Source organism: Petaurus breviceps, unplaced genomic scaffold (genome assembly GCF_028583685.1).
Source record: "Petaurus breviceps papuanus isolate PSGF00001 unplaced genomic scaffold, PetGlider_PUasm1.0 90779, whole genome shotgun sequence".
NCBI lineage: Eukaryota > Metazoa > Chordata > Mammalia > Diprotodontia > Petauridae > Petaurus > Petaurus breviceps.
Window position 1 is genome coordinate 4,702,995 of NW_027187344.1, and position 15,578 is coordinate 4,718,572.

The window sequence follows — 15,578 nt, forward strand, 5'->3', positions numbered from 1 at the left end:
GGACCTCAGCAGTCACCTAACATTACCACTTCATTTTACAGAAAGAGTTAATTGGGGCAGGTAGGTGGTGCAGTGAATAGAGCACCGGCACTGGAATCAGGAGGACCTGAGTTCAAATGTGACCTCAGACACTTGACACACTAGCTGTGTGACTTTGGGCAAGTCACTTAACCCCAATTGCCCTCCAAAAAGAAAAAAAGGAGTTAATTGAGGAATAAAGTGACTTGCCCAAGGAAGAAAAGTATCAGAGTTAGGAATATTTTAAAACTTCATCTCTGAATACTGTCTGCTCCAAACCTCAAATTATATACTTCCTCACCAAGCAGAGAGCAAAGATTACAAACAGGGCTTAATCTCATCCCCTTGGATTCTTGTTATCTGGCATCTTGTACTTTAGAATAGCCCACACCTGTCTGTTCACTTTTATGCAGGAGTAAGAAAAGAGCCCAGTTGCAAAGGTTACACTGATGACATTTTACCTCTCTGCCTGTTTCCCAGAGTTTCTTTATTGTTCAGTCGTTTTTCCACTGAAACATATTAATTACCAACAATAGTGCTCTTCTCCTCTATTTGGTGCCCAGATAATCATGGAATTGATCCAACCTCTCTTACCTACATGTTAGTCACATACTTCAGAAGTAAGACTCAGGTCATGCCATTGAAAAGAGCTGATCTAGGGAGTCTCAAGACCTGTGTTCAAGATACTGACTAGTTGTACAAACCAGGGCAATCCCTTGACCTCTCTGGGGATAATAATAGTTTAATTACCAGACTTATAGGGTTGGTGTGAGAAAGTAACCTTTAAAGGGCTCTACAAATGGGAATTATTATTTAGTAAGAAAGGAGCCATCTACAAAAAAATCTAGAATTCCAAGTCACCTGTGAATCATATTCATCTCATGCAGGTACTCCACAGCATCTATTACCTGCCCCAGGAATTTTTCCATTATCTGAGAAAGAATCCATAGAATCACAGAGCTAGAAGAACCTTGAGAGAGGCCTTCTCTCTGTCTTCAGGAAGGCGAATGTCTAAACCAATTAGAAGAGGTGGTTGTTTCCTTTCTCCTTGGGACATACCTGAGGATTGACAAAGGCTAACAAGAAAAAAATAAAAGGACCAAAACAAGCCATTTCCTTTTCTGTAATGAATTCTTAGTATCTCTGTGACCAGGCAAATGAATGTAGCCCAAAGAATTCTAAGAGTGCAATTTGCCAACAGAAGCAGGATGGTGTGGGTGCTGCCTGTTTTACAGGTGGACATGGTTTGATTTAATCAATGGCAGAGCATGGTCCCTCTCTGCCAAGCCTGATGTCCCCACCCCATATAGGGTTCTTGTTTCCCTCATTACACCTTATGGGCCAAGTAAGAAGTAAGGCAAGGGTTCCAGTGGGCCTCCTTTAGAGCTAGCTTCTCTAACAGGTTTTACCATAAGGTCCATTTTCTTCTTCAGGTCTCTATGTGCTGCGATCAGATCACTTAAGGTTCCTTTCCTTGAGTACCTCATCACCAGGCAAAGAAACACAGAGGAAATCTGCACAAGAGAGTATCCCTAGTTTAGCACCAATCTTGTCATGATATCTAGCATTTGGGATACAGCTTATATTTATAATAGGCCTTTATCATAGAATTTCAGAACTGGGAGAGACTTTAGAATATAGACTGTTAGAGATAGGAGGAATCTTTGCAACTATTTATTTTGTTTAGCTGATCACTGATCTAGAGATGAAAGAAGGAAACTCAGAGGCCATCTAAGTCAACCCATTATTTGAAATTGGCCTAGAGAGGTTGTGACTTGTTCAAAATCATACAGATAACAAGTATCCAAGGTAGGATTTAAATCAAGGTCGTAGGATTCCAGGACTGTTTCCATTGTACCACTCAGTCCCTCAAGATCCCCTGATAGAGCTCAAAAATTCATCTAGTAAGCCATTTGCTGCCACCATGCATCCCTCTTTCCCATAACTCACTCTCCCAGGCTTGCTAGGATTCCCAGTAGGAAATAAATTGGTCAATTGACCAATAAGCATTTATTTTAAAATGCAGTTAGTAATGGAGCCTCTTTCCCACTCTGCTCAGGGATTTTACATATGTCTATGTCCATCAGGATTCACCTCTCCTTGGTCCTCATCATTGGTAAGTGGGTGGGTGGATAGAGAGATAGAGCCAGCTTTGGAGGGAAATTAATCACAAAAATAAGAGCTTCTTGATTAGTCTCCCGGTCCTCAAACTTTTCCACAGTGGTAGAACATTTCAGGTTAAACAAAACTTTGGCAGGACTTTTGTAGTAAGATCTTCTAGTTATTCTTTTTAATGAGTATTAGTAATCAACATAAGGATCAAATGAAACAACAACAATGACAAACATTTTAGGGTCCCTTGCAGCACAGTTTGAGAAATACTGATCCTGTCCAATCCCTTCCCCTAAAAAGAAGAAATTACTTAGAGCAGTGACAGAGCAAAGAATGGCAGAATTGGGACTTGAACCCATGTTTTCTGACTCTCAGTCTAGTGCTTTTCCCTGAAAAGCCCTTCTGCTCTTAGGTGCAACGTAAAAAATTCATCAGCGAGTCACTGATCATCTGTCCAAACTTGGATGGGAAATATCTTGTTTAAGCTAGTTTTCAATGAGAGGCACAGGGGCCTTCAAAGTGGAAAGTGAATAAGATCAGGCGAAAGCAAACATTCAATTTATGGTTGTCAGAAAGATCCAAGTTTAAATCCAGTTTCAGGAGTTACTAGTTGCATGACCCTGGTCAAGTCACCTGACCTCTGTCTGCCTTGGTTTCCTCAACTATAAAATGAGGATAATAAGAACACCTATTTCCCAGGTTTGCTATGAGGACTAAATGAGATAATTGTGAAGACCTTAAAACAGTGCCTGGCTCATAGTGGGTGTTATATAAATGCTCATTTCATCATCAAATTTAAACAAATGGTACGTATGTGTAAAGGAAGTTAAAGGTTTTAGATACAATCCCCTTTTCTGTTCTTTGTATTTTGAAATGCATGAGATTTTTGAGGTTCTTAATTTCATAATTAAAAAAATTAAATTAACAAGAAGTAAAAGCAGAAAAGATTTAGAATCGTTTTCTCAATCCTGGAAACTAAGAATGGGCTTCTATAGTTTTGCTCCTGTCAGGGTGGAAAAAATCTCAGAAGTCAAATGCTAGAAAATGCCACCTCAGCCAAGTCTAGTCAGTCAACAGACTATGTGTCAGACAAAGTGCTAAGGGCTGGAACTCAAATAAAAGTGGAAAGACAGCCCCTGCCCTCAAGGCATTCTAATGGGGAAAGACAGCATATAAAGAAAGTGGTAAAGGAGTGAGTGTGTGGTTGTATGGGAGGGCTGCAGTTTGAAGAAAAGAAAGTCCAGAGTATAGTCAAGAGAAGAATAAAGACAAAAGATATGGCTGGCCTGGGTGCTCTCCTTAAATGGGAGGTTTTAGAAGAGCCATCCTGAGAAGCCTGGTTTATCACTCCTCTCTTTCAAAACTAGCCACAAAACCCACTTCCTTCCAGAAGCCTACCTTGACTCACTAGGGTAGAGGCAGAGCTCTTCATTGTTTACCTTGAATAAGAGGTCTTTATTTAATATCCTTTTTAAGGATATACAGAACTTGGCAACTTAGTCCCTCTACTCTTGGAGCTCAGGACACTAAACCTGGCAGAATGCCTTCAGTCAACCCTCTAACTGCTCTATTTCCCTTCCCCCCTCCCCAATTTAGCATATGATAAAGATCAAAATTTAAGATTGGAAGACCAAAGTCCCAGAATATTTTGCCCTTCCCCTGGTTGGCTTCCAGGACCCAGGAAGTGTACTTTGCATTGGATTTGTTTGGTTCACATAGCCCATTAAATATTAAATCAGTCAGGCAAAAGGTCCAGGACTTTGACCTTTGGGGATGCTTAGGGAACTGACTTGCCCTTACCTTGCTGTTCCAGGTGATAAAGAGTTCTTTGTAGGTTGAGATGTGCAAGTGCTGAAGTTTCAGCAATGGCATCATCTATGGGGGAGGAAGCAGAAAAAGAATCTAAAAGTGGTTACTCAACATTCCTTACCAGTATCCTGACCAAAAGTGAAACAAATAAATTCTAGACCTTCCCTGATACACTGCCTCCCAAAGTCATTTACTAAACTGGCAACTGTGTGTATAAGAGACAGAGAAAGAGATCAGAAAGAATCAGAGATAAAGATATTAAGAAAGAAGAAAAAGAGGCATGGAGAGGAGAAAGACAGAGGGATTAAAATACAAAGACTGGGAAGAAAAAGAGAGACAGAAATAGACAGGGAAATGGAAATGAAGATTCAGAAGGGCACTTTAGAAATACAGTCTCTCTTGCTTATGAACCCTTGACCTGCACCCAGATGACCTATACATAAGAAGGGATGCCAAGAGAGGTCTGATCTGAAGCTCTTGCCTCCAAAACTCGTGGGGAAGGACTGCCCTTTGTTTTCCTGTCTTCTCTTATAAAGAGGTGTTGAGAGTTAACAGATTATCTCTCTCCTGGGGTACCTATCTTTCCCTACCCTAATGGAGTCTTATTTTCCATTAATAGGGAGTCACAGTATATAGAGTAAGATGGGCAGTAATCTTTTTCCTCTTTCTATAGCAGACCACCAGAATGTGGCATCCATTTCTGCATGCCACATTGTAGAAAAGACATTGGCAGACTCAAGGTAGATGACCATGGATGGTGAGAGGACTAGAGCTCATGCCCTGTGGGGGTCATTTGAAAGAACTGGACTTGCAAAGAGAAAGTTTAGGGAAATATGGTCATTCTCTTCTAGTATGTGACGCATTGTCATGTAAAAGGCAATGGAATACTTTTTGCCGCATAAAAAAAGAGGTGACCTAATATAGGGGATAGAGAGTTGATCTGATCCCTCCAGGCATTGTGACCTTGGGCAAGGCACTTAATATGTCAATACTCTAGTAAACTCTAAATCTAAAAAGTTGCACAGAAGGAGTTTTTTAATAGGAACAAGGGGAAGGAAGGGAAATAGGATAAGTATGTATTTGCTGCCTATGTGCCAGACACTGTGCTAAGAAAAAGCAATGAAATCACAGAACCATGTTAATCCCATCATGTAATGAAATTTTATGATATTTTTTATTTGAGGAATTGGTAAGCTTCTTTAATTTGTTTTCGTACATTAAATAGATGTTTGAAGGAACAAATGAATGAATAAATGCGTGAAGGCAAAAAGCATTCAATCACATTGCCTTGTCTTCCTCCATCCCAAATGGGATTTTATATATCTATGTTCTATTTTTATTTGTTTCACTTTGCCAGAAAATGCAAAAAACCGATATCCCCTACCCCGCCTCCCACTATCGTTATATTGGTTTTAGAACAAACAAAATAAACTTAGTCAATTTTTTCGGAAAATAAAATTCACTGAACAAACTGTTAAATATTTAATGTCAATTAAATTTAAATTATTAAAATCTCACTTGATTTTTGGAAATTCATTTCACCTATAAAAATAATTCTCCCATAAACATATCTTTGTCCCACTAGTTACTAGATTTTTATACGACCATTAATTTTAATATATTTCATTGATTTTGTTAAATATTTCCCAATTACATGTAAAAATTATATATGTTGGGGCGGCTAGGTGGCGCAGTGAATAGAGCACCAACTCTGGAGTCGGGAGGACCTGAGTTCAAATCCTGCCTCAGACATTAACACAAAACCTAGCTGTGTGACCTTGGGCAAGTCACTTAACCCCAATTGCCCTCCCCCCAAAAAATTATATATGTAATATTTATATATTTTAACATTCCTTTTTTTACTTTGAGCTCTAAATTCTCTCCTACCTTCCTGCTCCTTAGTCAATTGAGAAGGCCAGAAAAATGATATTGATTATGCATTTGAGGTCATACAAAACATATTTCTATATTAGCCATATTGCAAAAGAAAATACACACACAAAACCAAGAAAAATAAAGAAAAAAATTTTTAAAGATGCTTCAATCTTTACTGAAAATTCATCAGTTCTTTCTCTGGAGGCATTTTTCATCATGGGTCCTTTGAAATTGTCTTGGATCACTGTCTTGATCAGAGTAGCTAAGTCTTTCACAGTTGATCACCCTTCCATATTGCTGTGTAACCATTAATTTCAACAAAAAAAAAACTTGTCTCTTCTTCTAAGGCCTTACTTGTCCTTAAAAGTACCACATCTATACTTCCTATTTTGTTTGTCCTTTCGCCTCAGTCCCACTCCCCCCCACTCCCCACTCCCACACCCGAAAAAAAAGAAAAGAAAAGCTCATAAATATAGTTACCTCCTCAAGGGCATCATTTGCATGTTGTTCATCAATACACCTCACCTAAACAAATGGCAAGAAAAAAAATACATAGTATTATCACCACTGGTCAACATCACTGCAGTCCTAACTACCTCTGTGATTCTAGGCTAGGATCTGGATAGAAAGAATCACATAATGTGTGTTCTCTTTATCCTCAGTGCTGTGGATGGGTTATAGGTCACAGGATTTAGAGCTGAAAGGGACTTTGTTGATCATCCAGTCTGAGTACTTTATTTTATGAAAGAAGAAACTGAGGCCCAGAGAGGGGAAGTAACTTGTCCAAAGTTACACAGGTAGAGTGACTGGCAGAGTCAGGATGCAAACCAAGATCCAGGGTATATGTCTTGTCTAATTCACAAAAGAGGGTAATGCAAGCAATGACTTGGAAACAGTGAAGCTGATATTTTACCAAAAATGCTTTGGAAATTGGAGTGAGCAATGAAAAGAAGAGAAAAAGAATAGAGAGGCCAACTATTGACCCCCTGGCTGAATTTCATAAGGTTCCTGCACCTTGGTAAGGACACCACAGGACCCAGGTTCTGATCACCAGCTCTGAAAGCACAGAAACTTCTTATCATCAGTCCAACCAGAGGTGAATCAGGCCCTGCTTCGCCCCAACAAAACTCACTAGGCACCAGAGACACCAGCTGATGAGTAAGAATGCCAGCTAATTAATGTCAGTTAAGTTAGTCAAGGGATGTCATAGTGGAAGAGAGGGTATTAAATAAATTGTAAAGGCCAGGTGACTCATGTATGAGTCCAAATGGATGGAAAGGGAGCAATATGGGACAAACAATGATGGGCATGACCCCTTGTCATCTCAAAAAATCAATCTAGGGGTGGCCAGGTGGCACAGCGAGTAAGAGCACCAGCCCCAGAGTCGGGATGACCTGGGATCGAATCTGGGCTCAGACACTTAGCACCACACCCAGAAATAACTGACCGTGTAACCTTGAGCAAGTTACTTAACCCCAATTGCTTTAAAAAAAAAATCAATCTAGGTGGAAGTCAGATTCCAACCTAGCTCCTAAGATGAACAGAAGACATAGGGGGCTAAATAAAGAAGGCCACCAGAAGCCATTGAGGAGATATGGGGAAATCAAATCTCCCCTTCTTACATTAATTTATACAAATAAGATTGGAGATTTGGAGCTAGAAAAGATTGTAGAGGTTATCTAGTCTAACCTTTCACTACACTGAATCATCTGAATTCATATTTTGAATCTGAAATCATAAATTCAGAGCTAAAAGGGACCTAGAAGGGATGATGTGGTCAGAAAAATAGTAAGAGGCAGAGGCAGAATTTGAATGCGGGTCTTCCAGCTCCAATTGCAGTATTCTTTCCACCAAACCCCAATTCTTCCTATAGAATTGTCAGCTGGCCTAAAAAATTTACACCTGTTGATCAGCAGAAAGTCCAGTTGGGAAAACCAAATTAATATCAGCAAGTGGTTTGGTGAGTACAGATCCAGAACAAAGACTTAGTTGACTTTAAGAGGTATCTTGGCTGTTGATGTGTTGGTCTCCAGTGCTGGTGCTGACTGGTCAAGGGCCCTCACTCCCCACTGCATGGTGCTGGACAAAGTGTCTGATACCACCTCAACTCTCTAGTTTTCCTTTTTCACTCTTATTTATTGGCCACCCCAAACTTCTGTTGTTACAACACTTCTTCAAGCCAGAGTATTACAGTTTTCAAGACTACAATCCATGTCTTCCTGTTAAATTCATTTTAAATGAATGCCTTAAAAAAAGATACACTGATATATATATATATACATATATACACACTATATATATGTATATAATATGTATTTATATATAAAAACCATATGCACTCTTAGTCTTACCCTCAAAGACCCTAGTTACAAGCCATTTTGGGGGAGTGGGTGGGTGTGATGATACTCTTTGTATTTTGGCTAGCTGACCTCATTCACCCCTGGTTGGTTACTACTGACTTCCATCTCTTTGGGTGATAGTCTCTGACTTCACTCCTGATCTCAGAGGTGTCTACTCTTTGGAGCCCTAATACACTGATTCCAGAAACTAGAACTTATAAATAAACAACAACCACAGCAACACATGCAATGCTTTAAATCTTGCCAAATACTTCACATATGCGGGGTGTCCCAAAAATCTTTATGCAGTTTAAAACTACTGAGGCTCATTTGATCCTGCCAATGACCCCGTGAAATAACTGCTCTTACTGATCCTCTTTTGCAGATGAACAAGCCCAGCCTGACAGGGTCAGGCAGCCAGTCATTAAGCACTTATTAAGGTCAAGCACTAAGTGGCAGGGATATAAAGGAAAAACAAAATACCATACCTGCCCTCAACGAGCCGACATTCCAATGGGGGGAGACAACATGTAAAAGACTTTACATATAAGACATATACAGCGTAAATGGAAGGCAATTTCAAAGGGAAGGCACCAGCAGCATTGCTAAGTATCTGAGACAAAATTTGAACTCAAGCTTTCCTGATTCCCGGTTCACATTCAAATGACAAAAACTGCCCCCTTCAAAGTCGCCACTTTAGGATTCTATATATTCCTCCAACATTGCGAAGAATGTTGCTTAAAATATTTTGGGACCTTTTTGTGGTATGACCTTCAGGGCCTCTCCTGTCTTGTTTTGCATCTTCACTCTGGTGAATCTTCAGTGGTGGAATTCCTTTGGGGGCAATAGTCCGAATTCTTGACCGGTGAATATGGTAGGTAATTGCCAGCTCGTACTATTTATAATCAGAAACCAACTAAGCCAAACAAAAATTCATCACACACATGTATATGCATAGGCAAACACAATTCGATTATAAAATCATGAGACTAATTCTGTTCCAAGAACTATCTGAAGGCCATTCACAAAGATGACTAGAGTAGTCAGGGTGCTGTAGTTGACAGGACACCAAATTTAGAATTTAGAAGACCTCATTCAGAGCTAGATGAGCAGAACCAAGAGAACGTTGTATGCAGTAACAGCAATACTGTTTTAAGAATGACTTTGAGTGACTAAGTAATTTTGACGAAAATAAATACCCAAATTAATTACAAAGGACCTAGAAAGGAAGATGTTATCTTCATCCAGAGAAAGAACTGATAAATAGAAGTGTGTTTAAAATGATTTCACATACATACACACACACACACACACACACACATACTTGTAGCCATCTAATGGTAGTCTTCTATGGGGGAGTTTGGGGGGGGGGCTGGGAGGGAGGGAGAGGAAGGAAGAAAAAAATAGGAAAAAAAAGAAAGTTACATGATAACTTTATTATATATTTGAAAGGAATAGCAAGTTGCAAGTTGTACATAGTTGATTTGCAGTTTTATGTGCAATCACCTTTTTTAATGTAAAAAATTTCTACTTATTTAAATAAATCATAATATTAGCAAGCAAAAAAAAAAGAATTAGAAAACCTCTAAATTTTTAAATTAGAAATTCTAAAAATTAGAAAGTAGTTCAAGTCCTACCTCTGACATTCTGGGTCTTAATTTCCTCATTTGTCAAATAAAGGGGTTAGATTAATCAGTCCCTAAAGACTCTCCTGGCCCTGAATTTTAGAAATGTTTTCAGTAATGGTAGGGCAGAGCACCATTGCTTTCCAGTAGAATATAAGCTCCTTAAAGGCAATAATTATTTGTTTTAAATCTTTGAATCCCCAGCAGCTAGCCTAGTGCCTGCTCCATAGTAAGAGCTTAATAAATGCTTATTGGAGTGAATTGAATTAATGCAAGTTTTGTTATTGGATACTGTAATGGAAAATGTGGGATTACTCAAGGCTCCATTTTAAGAGTGTCTTAAAACAGTAAAGAAAATAATTGGTTGTTGGAGGCGGTATGTGACAAGGAAGGGGGTGGGCACAGTTCTGATCTGTTTATTAAAAAAAGAAAGCCTCCTCGTTTTTTTTTTTTTAAATCTCCCTTTGGATGTTCTGGGAAAGCAGTGTCATTATGCAACACTGTTTTTAGGGAATCTATATTTCTTATATTTCACATGTGAATGCTGTGATTTCATCTTTCATGTTCTTTTGTTTTTCTCATTTTCAGAGGGTTGGGAGGTAGGCTGGGAAAGGCTGTCTATGATTTGTTTACTGGCAATGACTTAGGATCCATTCTGTGAGGGGCGATAACCAGTACCATTTACTTAGCATCTTTCCAGGAACAACTTTCAAATAAAATGCTCTTGGCTCTTGGTATGATTGGATAACCCCCAAGGGATCACTGGAGGAGCCATTTGAAGACTGTCTTAGAACAAGGAAAGAAGCAATTTGATACCCCTTGGGGCAAAAGGGTGATGAGTATATTTACTTATATTTGTGCATTCCCTTTTATTTAAATACTGGAGTAGTTTACATGCGCACTCCTTGATCCCATGGAAAGAGAGCCCAAAAGTCTGTCTCACTTGCAAGAAAAAAAGAGAATCACAGATTAACAAAGTTGGAAGAGAACCCAAAAGTCATCAGAGGTTTGTTACAGGACCGAACGAGGAGTCAGAAAGGCCCAAGTTCCAAGCCTGCCTCAGATACCAGCTATATGACCCTGGACAAGTCACTCAGTCTTCTCAGCCACAGCTTCCTCATCTGAAAAATGCAGATAATAATTAGCACCTCCTCAGGGGATTGTAGTAAGGATGAATTAGATAATATAGGTAAATATAATGGGCAAAAATAGGTTTGCTTTGTAAACCTTAAAGCACTGCATAAATGCTAGCCATTTTTATTCTTATTACCATTACCTAGCCAGAACCATAGCTAAGCTAAGAGAAATCTCCTCTACATCATCCTGGAGAAGTGATCATTCTGCCTGTATCTGAAGATCTCCACTGATAAGAAACTAACTTCCAAGACAACTCGTTCCATTACTGCACAGTTTTCAAGAATGGTTAGTACTTCTTAATATCAAACCTAAATCAACCTCCTTGAAACTTCTACTCACTACTATTAATTTTACCTTCTGGGACCAAGAAGAACAAATTGAATTCACTGAATCCCTCTTCCACACAAATTCTTCAGCTCCTTGAACTCATTCATCTATTATGGGTTTCTTGAGTCTCTTGCCTCAGCTAAAGCTGGGCCATCTCCAGTTGTGCTGATCTATATCTGGTCACTGGACCCAGATGGCCCTGGAGAAGAAAGTGAGGCTGCTTCTCACTTATTATCATTATAATTATTAATTTACTGGATGCAATTCAGCATGCTACTCTCCTCTTATTTAATTCTGGACACAGCTTGTTGTTCATTTGTTCTGTCTGTCCATGTTATGTATACAGATAGACTAGTTCCATCCAAATGCATCTAGTCAATACATATCCTTCCTCCACTTGTGGATGGAGGATATTCGGCCTTGTTCAGACCCTGTCAGGAACTATTTGTTCAGTTGTGAAGTGCAGAGTTTTAGGAAAGATAATGTTAAGTTGAAGACCGTCGGGAAGAGAGTAACCAGGAAACTCAAGGGCCTCAAGTACGTGCCATATGCCATAGTGCCTGGCACAGAAATACTTGTTGACTATTAACTGATGTATGAGGATCTGTTGAAGGAACTGGGGAGGGTTAGCCTTTAGAAGGGGAATATAATAACTGTCTTCAAGGGTCTGGAAAGTTGTCAAGTGCAAGGGAAAAAAGCAATATGTGCTGGCAGAGATCCTTATGTAAGGTTTAATGACTTCATTTCTATTTGAGTTTGACCTAGAGCACTGAGGTGATGGGATATGTCCAAGGTTACACAACCAGTATTTGTCACAGGTGAGAGGTGAACTCAGTTTTTCATGGCTCCAAAGTCAGTTTTCTGTCTTGCTGTGCAATAAATAATGCTTGTGTCATTATGAATTATGTGGGCTAGAAGAAAGGAAAGGCTTGGATGCCCATATTTCTCCTTAACATTTCTACAGTGCTTTAAGGGTTATAAAGCACTTTCTTCACAAGAGGAGGCAGGTAGGAAGTATGAGAGTTATTATCTCCATTTTATAGATCTGTAAATGGAGCTTGTGGTCAAGGGAGGTGTGAGCAAAAGTGTAGCCTTCATCCTTCCTTTTATGTGCTTCCCCCACACTGCAGGAGTACATAACTTGGAAAATTCTCTAACTGCACAGGCATCTTTTGCATCTGTTGCTATGGAAACTTCCACTTACCTTCTTTATCAGGTATCTTATAGGCTTAGAAGTTTTCAGTTTGCTTTTTTCTAAGGCCACTACATTCACTCCCAAGGCACCATGCTTCAATGTTTGTATAACCTGTTAGGCAAAGGGGTGACATGATAAATACCCCTTTCATTTTGGGGGGAGATAAAAATGGTTTTTCTATTCATAATCTTATTTACTAACAAGTCAGACTTCTTTGTTTTTTATTACTGTCTTTTTTTGTTTTAACTTAATTTTTTAAATTTTTTTGTTTTTACATACTCTTTATTTCCAAATACATCCCTTCTTTCCTCCCTTTCCTAACTAGTCATCCCTTGTAACCAATAATTAAAAAAAAAGAAAACAGTTCCACAAAATCATCTCATACATTTACTTGATCTGATGGCATAGCAACATTACATACCCAGGTGCCAACCTATGCAATGTGGGCAGAGAGGGAGATGATAGCTCCCATTTTCATAGTGTTTTAAGGTTCAGAACTGTGAAGTAGGTATGGCAAGCATTATTATATTCAGTTTAAATTGGAAAAACTAAAGATTACAGAAGTGAAGAAATTTGCCCAAGATCACATAACTAGTAATCAACAGAGCTGATGGCACCCAGCTTTCTTGATTCCACGTACTATAACAGGGGTGGGGAACCTGTGGCCTTGAGACCACATGTGGCCCTCTAGGTTCTCAAGTGCAGCCCTTTGACTGAATCCAAACTAATGTAGGCTACAGGTTCTCCTTCCTGTTAACTGTACCTTCCCCTATAGCAGTCCTGTGGAGGATAGGCAAGAAATATATTATCCTTCCATTTTACAAGTGGAGGAAACTTTCTCAGAAGAATCTGCAACCCAGTAGGTTAAGGATTCCATATCAAAGAGTTAGTCAGAAGCAGAGCTTGGAGAACTCAAGTATACTATCTCCTCCCCTCCTGGTTCTTCTGCCTGGTGGAAGTGGAGGGGCTTGTATCTCAATGAAACTATATGCCACAGAGTTACCCAAGACAGACGTGTCATAATGGAGAGCTCTGACAAAAGGTGATCCACTGGAGAAGGAAATGGGAACAAACCACTCTAGTATCTTTGCCAAGAAAACGCCACAGATAGTATGAAAATGCTAAAAGATATGGCATTGGAAGATGAACCCATCAGGTTGGATGGTGTCCAACATAGCTAGGACAGACTTCTGCAGATAGTAGAGAACAGAAGGCCCTGGAGTACAAAAATACTGTCCCATAGTCATGTTATCTGTCTAAATCATAAGATTTTGAGCTGGAAGGAACCTTAGATATTAAGTAATCCAATCCCCTTATTTCACAGAGAAGAAACTTTAGTTGGGAAAAGTTGACTGCTAAAATCACACGGTTATTTAGTAGCAGAGTCGATTTGAAATTTAGCTGTCTGATTCTAGGTCCTGGTGGTCCCTTCCTTTTCATTCAACCAGTAGACTGAGGATGGAGAACTCGTCTAGTTCCTTGAAATTAAAGGGGGGAAATACAGAAACTGATTCTAAACATATAGTTCTCTATTGTCCCCACCTTAAAACCTGAAACAGGGAGGAAGCACCCTCCCCCAGAGAGGGAGGAGCATCATAGGGGGATGTGATGAAGACTGTTTTCAGGGCATCTTGAGAAGTTGGAGAATGAAGAGTGGTGGGTAAACTGAGAGAGGATACGGTGGATGGTTATCTCCATATTGCTGCGATAAAGCTGGGGATGGAAAGTGTCATCCCAGATACTGCGCTGGGGGATTTTTTTTTCAGCCTGTCTCAACTGTTTTTCCTCTTCTGTCGATAGGCAGTTCTCAGCTGTGTATTTATTTGTTCAAGGGACAAGCTCCAGAGTTCATCCTATTTCTGCAGCACTTTAAATGTTGCAAAACACTTCCTTCAGTACAAGTATTAAAGATGACCTCGAGTGCTGGGGAAGGGGCTTCGGAAGGCGGGAGTCCTGGGGGCTACAAGGCGTTATGGCAGTTAAAGTTGGGGGCTATCAGAAGTTTCTGGGAGCGCTACTCCCTCGTCAAACTGTCTTCCTCTTCTTCCTACCTCCATGCTCTACTCCAGAGAGTAGGGGATTGGGGAACTAAATTCCTCACCTTATACTTTTCCATTATAATTTCTATTGTAAGATCCGACCTTCCCTCTTCACTTGGGGTCGGCCGCCGGCCACTGAAGAGGGGGAGGGGCGGTGAGCTGCGTTCTATCCCCTTCCGTCTGAGGTTCTTCCTCGAGGAGCAAGCCCAGGGGCTCCCCCACCCCGGCTCCACCGTGTTTCCCACTCCAAGTCTACCTAAAGTTGTCTGACTCTTCATCCACACTTACAGACCCTCAAGCGAGGGCTGTTTAGCTTCTGTTGCCCAGGCACTCAGATCTAGCCTGAGACCGGTCCGAAACCCGAGAAGGAGAGTTCCTTTCAATCTGACTCCCAGCAACCGTGATTGCTAAGCGGCGCATCACACTCCCGCTAGCTCAGCTATGACTCGACCCAAACCTAGCCTCCACGCAGGCAGGTCTAAGTCCTCCGGCCTCCTCTGCCACAGTCAGATTGGATTTGTCAGCCTGTCCTAGCTGTCTCTGACCTTCTCCCGGACATTGTGCTCTCAAGCCTGAGTCAGACTTCCCCAGGGGCACTCTGTCCCCGCTCAGGAATCCTTGGGTCTGACACGTGGAGAGACGAGATGATGGGCCAGGGGAAGTTGGCTGTAAATCTGAGTCCCGTCTCAGGTATGCGTGTGGGGCTTGGCATCCCTGCTGCCCTAGGACCATTGGTCCATCACCAGTCACTCTCTCCTCATTAGAAAGTGAGTTCCTTGAAAGCAGAGATTGCTTTTCTATTTGTATCCCCAGCACTTAGAGCAATGCTTTGCCCATAGTAAGCGCTGAAGAAATGTTTTTCCTTCCTTCATTCAATCATTTCATAAGGACTGAATACTTCATATCACTATACCTTTCCCAGTCTGATAGAGTGCAAGCTACCCAGGATTTGGAGTCAAGGGCCAGGGTACGACTCTCAACTCTAACACTCGTGCAAATTTGGATGCATTTCTTTTGGGGCCTCAGTTTCCCCATCTGTATAGCGTCCTATTTCTCATTAATACTATGTCCCTCGCCCCCACTAAACACTACTGCCCCCTCC

At 40.5% G+C, this 15,578-nt stretch overlaps 1 protein-coding gene across 1 annotated transcript in view; it reads right to left on the minus strand.

The window, feature by feature from the left end:
* The window catches only part of STKLD1 (serine/threonine kinase like domain containing 1), a 41,695-nt gene extending 26,610 nt beyond the window's left edge, over positions 1-15,085 (minus strand). Inside the window, exons 1-6 of the mRNA XM_069069252.1 lie at positions 14,539-15,085; positions 12,447-12,548; positions 6,295-6,339; positions 3,931-4,005; positions 1,428-1,532; positions 880-950 (exon numbers count right to left, since the gene is read on the minus strand). Coding sequence (XP_068925353.1) covers positions 880-950; positions 1,428-1,532; positions 3,931-4,005; positions 6,295-6,339; positions 12,447-12,548; positions 14,539-14,754 — 614 coding nt within the window. The 5' untranslated portion in view covers positions 14,755-15,085. The remainder of the gene's footprint in view (positions 1-879; positions 951-1,427; positions 1,533-3,930; positions 4,006-6,294; positions 6,340-12,446; positions 12,549-14,538) is intronic.
* Between the last annotated feature and the right edge of the window lie 493 nt (positions 15,086-15,578).